Source organism: Armigeres subalbatus, unplaced genomic scaffold (assembly GCF_024139115.2).
Source record: "Armigeres subalbatus isolate Guangzhou_Male unplaced genomic scaffold, GZ_Asu_2 Contig325, whole genome shotgun sequence".
In the NCBI taxonomy this organism is placed as follows: domain Eukaryota; kingdom Metazoa; phylum Arthropoda; class Insecta; order Diptera; family Culicidae; genus Armigeres; species Armigeres subalbatus.
In genome coordinates this window covers 18,643-27,213 of record NW_026943070.1, presented here as the reverse complement: position 1 = coordinate 27,213, position 8,571 = coordinate 18,643, and the positions used below count along the sequence as shown (strand labels likewise).

General features: G+C 42.5%; 1 protein-coding gene across 2 annotated transcripts; it reads left to right on the top strand.

Annotated features, from left to right (window-relative positions):
- Nucleotides 1-203: 203 nt before the first annotated feature.
- LOC134204002 (DNA topoisomerase 1-like) lies at nt 204-8,270 on the top strand. Of its 2 annotated transcripts, XM_062678839.1 has the most exons (8): nt 204-666; nt 3,417-3,694; nt 3,759-4,776; nt 4,848-4,933; nt 5,852-6,981; nt 7,045-7,295; nt 7,754-7,935; nt 8,016-8,270. In XM_062678839.1, exons 1-8 carry the CDS (start codon nt 634-636, stop codon nt 8,116-8,118), a joined length of 3,081 nt encoding a protein of 1,026 aa, XP_062534823.1. In that variant the 5' UTR covers nt 204-633; the 3' UTR covers nt 8,119-8,270. The 2 variants fall into 2 exon arrangements, with proteins under 2 accessions (XP_062534823.1, XP_062534824.1); XM_062678840.1 differs by lacking the exons at nt 204-666; nt 3,417-3,694; nt 3,759-4,776; nt 4,848-4,933 and adding an exon at nt 5,381-5,587.
- The last annotated feature ends 301 nt before the right edge of the window (nt 8,271-8,571 follow it).

The window sequence follows — 8,571 nt, the reverse complement described above, 5'->3', positions numbered from 1 at the left end:
CAGGCGTATGAGGCCCTTGGCTGATTCCCATCGAAATAAAGTTGTAGTGTGTGAGATGAACGTCTGATGTTTTCTGATGTGATAATATTGTGAATATTTTTACAGTGCACTTGTCGTCATTTCTGATGTCTGTCAGCAGTGTTTGTGTCTTTGCTGACGGAAAACGAAAAACTTGCCTGATGCTGTCAGTCTGTCACTCGTATCTGCCAGTGTGCTTTCCCGTCGTGATGTACGTCCTTCGTGCTCTTCGTGCCAAATAATTGCATATTTTGCTTCAAAATTCCTCATAATTCGAAGGCAACTCGCAATTGCCTCCAAGTACTACTTAAATAAAGTCAGATTTTCACCAAGCGAAGCGAATTTGGACAAAATTTGCAATTTCAAACTCGTGTTTTCGGCACTTTTTGACACCCGTCAAAACGTCGACGGCGTCTTTGTTGTGGTTGTAGTGTTCACTGCCGTGCGATAAAGAAAGGTAGGCGACGGACGACGATCGCAGCAGTCAGTCGGACTCACAGTGTGTGGATTCTCGGACTTGTAAAAATTTCTGCTTCATTCCGTGTTGGTCTGGTGTAGAGACCGCGGGCACAATTTGGTTCGGTTTTGTGGTGCAACTCTCGATTCCTTCGGACAATGAGTGTCGAGGTGGAAGCGACTAATTCGCAGGTTAGTACCATTAAAATTCAGGTGTCACTTCCCCCGTACATGAGAACGGTACTAATGAGGCAATTCCGATTTGGGAACGATCTAGAAATAGTTATCAAATTTGGGTTGCTACGGTCGACATCTCGCAAATAGAGTAGAGTCTCAGCACAGCACTCTGGAACTTAGAAAAATTTTCGTCTGCTCTGCTTGGTTGCTGCTATATGTGCCAGAGTCAAAGTGCTGTGCATGAAGAGAAAATGGCGTCCGGAGACTAAGTCCCACGTCGCCGTCGAATGGCAGTAGGGTAAAACTTTGAAAATTAATATTTCCATTTGGGAGGCATATTTTGGGCTGAAAATAGGACAGAAATTCGTTTCGTGCAAAACTACATCATTTGAGGTTCGGTTACTTTTTGGGCCAAAAAATTTCGACAAGTCCCGGATTTTTCCGACACTTAGAAAATTTCCGATTGATTTCACATCTTTTTCGAAGGGTGGCTGTCTGTTCGCTCTTTGTGCTGTTGAAACGAGCGCACGGCTACTACGATGAAGCCGTCAGTCGCGGTGGGTTCAACATCTCGCTGCTTATATGCACCGTAGAGTAGAGCAAGGCGGACGGACTTTATTATATTTAGCATGCATCGGGCAGCGACTTGGTACTTTATAGTTTGGTGCGAGTGTGGCTGGCTTTGAATTTTCACAAGTGTTGCTCGCGTATGCTGCACATAGGCAGAGTGGTGGCAAAAAGCGTACTGCGTTCACCGTTTTCTGGCAAAGTCCTATATTGGTAGCATCGTTTAATGGGGAAAATCGAGAAAGGCCATATTGGCTATTGTTGCGATTGAGTTTTTTTTTTGTGTGAAATATGTTTAGATTGCCAGCTAGTAACCAGTTACTGGGTTATAATAATGAGAAATGTCTTTGCTAATTTGAATATAAATATCAGAAGTTCGCAGTGCATGGCTAGATAGTGTTTTACAACTTTCTAATATGTGTTCAATATGAAATGTTATATATTACAAAGATGCTTGAGGGAGTTGATTTATTTGGACAATATATTTTATTCCCGTCCCGGCCTTTATTTCCCTTTCATATATTCATTATTGTATGTAATTGAGAAGTACAACGATTCTTACCCGGTAACCGAAATATGTATCATTTTTTTAATTTGCGTTTAATTCGGCAAATAGAACGTTCTATCAATGAACACAATTTTGGTTTCAACTGAAAAAGCGGGCTAGATACGAATTTCTTTAAAAACTAATTTGAAACTAAAAGATTTATAAAGGATTTTGTAATCGAAACACATGTGTCAGATGTGTGAATTTCGAATCATGTTTAGTTTTTAATTCGTTTTCCTTTTCTGTCAGGAGAACTTATTTTGTAGGCTACCTTTATCATGGCTGTCTTCCCGATAATTGCGTGATTCAGCATTATTCTTTACGTGATGGCCAAGGTCAACAATCTCAATCAATCTCCTTCACCAGGGCTATGGATCTGTTGCTCTGGTTCTCAATAGTTTCATGTTCTTAAGTTTATGCATCGCGCTAATATTTTTTAGTGATTCGTAATCAAGTTCAGATTTGAACCTTATTGAATGCAAAGCGAATAAAATTTACGGCCAATGTTTTTCTGAGTTTTTGTGCATACATGCAATAAGTCAATGACTGTTGATTTCATGGTATTCCTAATTGGTAAAAAAGCGAGGCTTTATCAGTTCCTGGTGATATATTAACTGTTGGGAAATTCACGGGAAAAGACAATGACAGTTTATTTGGTCGAGCAGTGTATCAGCGACTATCAACACTCAGCCGTTTGTTCACGACTATTCAAATGGTCATTGGGAATCAGCTCTCATAACTTGGATGGTTGAAAGGGAACTCCACACCTCTTAGTACTGTACAAATCGTATTATATGAAGAAACACCTTTTTGGAGATGGGGGTTCCACACTCATTTTTTCAAGGAAGTTCTCACTAACTAACCATACTGTAATTTTAGAGAGTAGACGTTTCGTTTCTTCTGGCATGGAAAATGAACGTTACGCTCTAATATAGCGAGACTTTTGATTTTTTAGGCATTTTTTTAATATTTGAAGCGTAAGCCCAATGGCTGCCCTTTTCCTTCCAAAAGCCCTCGCATAATTGATATACAACCCCTTGAAAGTTTGTCATCGAGTATCAAACCGAGGTCACCAGTAGCCTTGCGAGCAAAGGCGTAGGATTGCCAATCCGGAGATGGCAAGGGCATAGTGTATCCATTGTACTTGCCACACAAGATACATACTCATGCAATGGCGGGCATATAAAAGCTAATAACTAAGGAAATGCTAATAGAATACTAAGTTGAAAAAAAAAGAAGAAGATGAATCAAATCGCTCTCTGCAGAATTTATTCACATCACAATTGCCACGGCTATCCTTAGCCGTGCGGTAAGACGCGCGGCTACAAATCAAGACCATGCTGAGGGTGGCTGGCTTCGATTCCCGGTGCAGGTCTAGACAATTTTCGGCTTGGAAATTGTATCGACTTCCCTGGGCATAAACATCGTGTTAGCCTCATGATAGACGAATGCAAAAATGGCAACTTGGCTTAGAAACCTCGCAGTTAATAACTGTGAAAGTGCTTAATGAACACTAAGCTGCAAGGCGGCTCTGTCCCAGTGTGGGGATGTAATGCCAATAAGAAAAAGACAATTGCCTAATACCTTATTTTTTCTTGCCTATTCACTTCAAGTACTATTTTGGTAACTAAATCCGTTTCTTCGTCGGCAGGATGACGCCAACAAACAAGTGAACGGTGGATCGTCGGACCGCCCGAATGGGGTGAGCAATGGCCACTCGGAGGGCGGCGTTGGCTCCAGCGATGATCACCGCAAGAGCCACAAAAGCTCCAGCAAGGATAAACACCGGGACAAGGATCGGGACCGGGACCGCGAGAAGGACAAGAGCCGATCGGACAAGGATCGCGACCGGGACAAGGACAAGGAGCGTTCGAAGGACAAGGATCGGGATCGCGACAAGCACAAGAGCAGCTCCTCGTCCTCGTCGAAGTAAGCGTTATTAACTCGTGCCAAATAATAGTAATTCAATGGTTTTCCTAAAACGTTGTTATAGGGACAAAGATCGCGATAAGAGCAAGTCCAGCAGCAGTAGCAGCAAGGATAAGGACCGTGATCGTCATAGCAGCTCGCACAAGAGCTCCCGAAGCGATAAGGATCGAGAAAAGGACAAGGAACGGTCCAAGGATAAAGACAAAGAGCGGTCCAAGGACAAGGATAGAGAACGGGAAAAGGATAAGGAGAGATCGAAGGACAAGGATCGTGAGCGGGACAAGGATCGCAAGGATAAAGAAAAATCCAGCAGCAGTAGTAGCAGCAAAGACAAAGATCGGGACAAGCATAAGAGTAGTTCCTCATCGTCTCGAGACAAGGACAAGGATCGCGACAAGGATAAAAGCAAAAGCAGTAGTAGTAGTAGCAGCAAGGACAAAGAAAAGCATTCCAGCAGTAGTAGCAGTAAGGATAAGGATAAAGATCGCAAAGATCGGGACCGCAGCGAAAAGCATTCTTCGTCGAAGGATAAACCTCGCGAAAAAGTTAAAGAAGAGCCTGCATTAAAAATCGAAGAGCCCGAAGAAACCCCGGAGCCGGCTTTCAACGGTACTGTAAGCAACGAATCATCTCAAGATGTGACTGAAATGAAACAGGAGGATCCTTTGAGCATCTCACAAGCCAGTTCCTGCGATTACTCGATGTCTCAGTTCCGGACGGATGAGTCACAGTTCGTAATCAAAGAGGAAGCACCAGATCCGGACCAAGATGATGAATCTGAGCAGGCGGAACCGGAGGAACCAGTCCAAGTTGATGTGAAGCAGGAGCAAGATTCTGATGATGACGTACCTTTGTCCAAGCGCAAGAAAAAAGACGACGACGAAGACTTCAATGAAGGAAACAAGAAGAAAAAGATAAAGACCGAGAAAAAGGACAAGAAAGAGAAGAAAAAGAAGAAGCGCGCCTACGAGTCCGAAGCGGAGGAGTTTGACGAAGAAGAAGATGAGGATTATGGGGCAGCCAAGAAGAAGAAACAAGCCAAGAAGGTCAAACAGGAGATCAAGAAGGAAACCAAGACCAAGGTAAATAGTTTTTTTTCATCAAATACATTCCATTTCAATAATTTTTGTTCTGGTTTGTATTTCATTACCAGGTTAAGAATCAAGTAAAACAGGAGGTTGTCAGCCCCACCAAAGGTCGCAAAAAGAAACAGGAACCGGAGGAAGAAGTTTGGAAGTGGTATGTAGAAATATTAACACATTGTTTGCAAAGAAGGAAACGGATCCGTGAATCATGATCTCTCGGAGGTTCAGGACTAATTATGTTACAAGCAACTCGGATTAGGTTGGGTTCGGCTGGAGACGCCACTGTAATCCAATTTGAAATTGCTTTAAGTACCTGAATTGACACTAAAAATGGGTTTGAAAGCGATTGCAATTTACTTCAAGCTCCCAGACAGAACAAATTATGACGTCAAGTTGAAATCTTCTATGACGAATGTGCATCTGTTTTCAAATTTAGTTCCAGTGCTCACCACAAGTCGCGAACTGGCACTTCTATCGCTTGAAGCAGGTATTTTGACAGCATACTTTTGACGTCTTGAAATGTCAATCGCAAAAAATGGTGTCCATACATTCTGCGTGTGTACAGTAACTAACGTGTTTTTTGATTTGTTGTGTTCACATGCAGCGAGTTTTGAGATATTCCAGACTTAGCATGTTATGTAATCGGAACAACTGAAATTAGTTTAATGTGGACTGTCGTTTACGTTACATGCAGGGGCTTTCGCTGCCAAAAACTGGTAAACAGCTTTCGGAACGGAACAATTACGAAACATAGTTCAAGCACTGCAACAGCCCGCTCGACTGTGCAACTGGTGCGCTCTCAAAAGAGGTTGATCCCCTTCTATCGAATATTTTTGTTGATTCTACACCATAGAGCTACTAAACTGTAGACGTAGACAGTCACTGCTGCGATTCTCTTTGTTCTCATTCAAAACATGTTGAATACATGGAAAAGCGTATAGATTTTGCGTTGACATTTAGCTCGTACCATAGCAAAAGATAGTTCACAAGTGGCGACAGCGACAGTCGTTCTTCTACAGTTTTTATCTCTATTGTCCACATCTAAACGCAATGTTCTTGTTACTTGTTCCAGGTGGGAGGAAGAAAAGCGCGAAGACGGAGTCAAATGGAACACTCTGGAACACAAAGGTCCGGTCTTCGCACCAGCGTATGACCCGCTGCCGGAAAAAATCAAATTTGAGTACGACGGCAAGGTTATTAAGCTTTCACAGGATGCAGAGGAGATTGCCGGCTTCTATGCCCGTATGTTGGAGCACGACTACACGTCGAAAGATGCCTTCAACGATAACTTTTTCAAAGACTGGCGCAAATCGATGACCTCATCCGAGCGCGACAAGATCAAGGATCTCAAAAAGTGCAACTTCCGCTACATGCACAAACACTTTGCCGAAATTTCCGAAGCGAATCGTAACCGCACGAAGGAGCAAAAGCTTGCTCTCAAGGAGGAGAACGAAGCTTTGGTGAAGGAATACGGCACCTGTATTATTGATGGACACAAGGAGAAAATTGGAAACTTCCGTATTGAACCACCGGGTTTGTTCCGTGGTCGCGGAGAACACCCAAAGATGGGTATGGTCAAGCGACGCGTTTTACCCGAAGATGTGATCATCAATTGTGGTAAGGATAGTACTTGGCCTAAGGCACCGGATGGGCGCAAATGGAAGGAAGTACGTCATGACAATTCAGTTTCATGGTTGGCTTCATGGACCGAGAACGTTCAAGGGCAAGTCAAATACGTGATGTTGAATCCCAGTTCCAAACTGAAGGGCGAAAAGGATTGGCAAAAATACGAAACTGCGCGGCGGCTGCTCAAGCACATCGACAAAATTCGAAACACATATCGCGATGAGTGGAAGAGCAAAGAGATGAGAATACGGCAGCGTGCTGTGGCTTTGTATTTTATTGATAAGCTCGCCCTGAGAGCTGGTAACGAAAAGGACGAAGATCAGGCCGATACGGTCGGTTGTTGTTCGCTGCGCGTTGAGCACATTGATTTGCACAAGGAACTGAACGGCAAGGAGAATGTGGTCGTATTTGACTTCCTCGGTAAGGATTCAATTCGGTACTACAACGAGGTTGAGGTTGAGAAACGCGTGTTCAAGAATCTGGAACTATTCAAGGAGAACAAGAAACCTGGTGACGATCTATTCGATCGGTTGAACACCTCAGTACTGAACGAACATCTTCGTGAACTTATGGAAGGTGTGTAGCATTGGATTTCTTGAAATTACTTGGTAAACTAATTAACAATACCTTTCTTTACAGGCCTCACCGCCAAAGTGTTCCGTACGTTCAACGCTTCATTCACGCTGCAAAACCAGCTTGCAGAACTCACTGACCCGGAAATGACCGTTCCGGAAAAGTTGCTGGCATATAATCGTGCGAATCGTGCCGTAGCTATCCTATGTAACCATCAACGGGCTGTCCCGAAAACGCACGAGAAGAGCATGTCCAATCTAAAGGAGAAAATCAGACAGAAGCAAGATGCGGTAGAAACCTGTGAACGTGAATTGAAGGTAAACGTTGTTCCACATATTTCGAACAAAACAAACGGCTACTTCCGCTGATTTCAGGAAAACTATTCCCATCGTATTCCACTTGTATTTAATCAAAGACATGTCTCCCAGCTTCTGGTTTGTTGGAAGCGGGTTTAGTTATTGTACATATTTTGCGAAATGGTCAATGTTGGCGATTTTTGCCTTTATGAAATAACAATATAGAAAGGATTCATTTCTGAAGAGATCCAGTTGATAAGTGATAAACTTTGTCAAACTTAAAAATCACTAATAAAGTCAAAAAAAAAAAAGATCCAGTTGATATGTTTTAAGCACATTAACATAGCTTAAATGAACCGAACAAAGCATATTTATGCCAAATTTCCATATTGGATTTGTTCCACTCGCTCGCAAACAAGAACAAACGCTTTTTTTGTCGAAAAATACCAACAACGTAACATTATTCCATTTTTCCACAGGACCTTAAGAAGAGCAACGTTAGGGACAAGGTTGCCAAGGACAAGAAGCAAAAGCAGTTGGAGCGACTTAAAGATCAACTGAAGAAACTCGAACTGCAAGAGACTGACAAGGACGAGAACAAAACCATCGCCCTTGGAACATCTAAGCTGAACTATCTCGATCCCCGTATTTCCGTTGCATGGTGAGTAGGCATATAAATTGTCCACAATCACCTCCCTCGACCTTCAATCTATCCTAATTAATCCTCTTCCATCTCAATAGGTGCAAAAAGTTTGACGTCCCGATCGAGAAGATTTTCAACAAAACGCAACGGGATAAGTTCCGGTGGGCTATCGACATGGCCGATGAGAACTACGTGTTCTAAGCGCGATCGGGTCAAATCCGATATCCCCCAACTGTGAGATATCATGTTATCCGATGTAGTAGAGTATCGAAGGATACTCAAATCCTAGCAACTGTAATATTTAACATCCAAAATGTTTCGTTTTTAGAATCATAAAAGTTTTATTTAGATAATTTTCCTCGTTTCCATATCCATTGGTCAGAATCCGTCTCATTTTACGTGATAGATAGCACATACCAGTCACCCACATGAACTTTATTGCCACGGTGCAGGAAGAAGAAAGACGAGTTTTCATCTCGGAAAGCGTGACAAGTCGGAGAAAATTGAGTTTAAATCATTGTATTTATTTGATATGTGTAATGAATCATACACAGATTTAGAATCGGTAGCCTTTTTTATAAATGCTCGAAGACACACAGAGCACTATCACTCAGAGCTGGTTTAATTGAGGCCAGCTGCAAACATATAGAATTG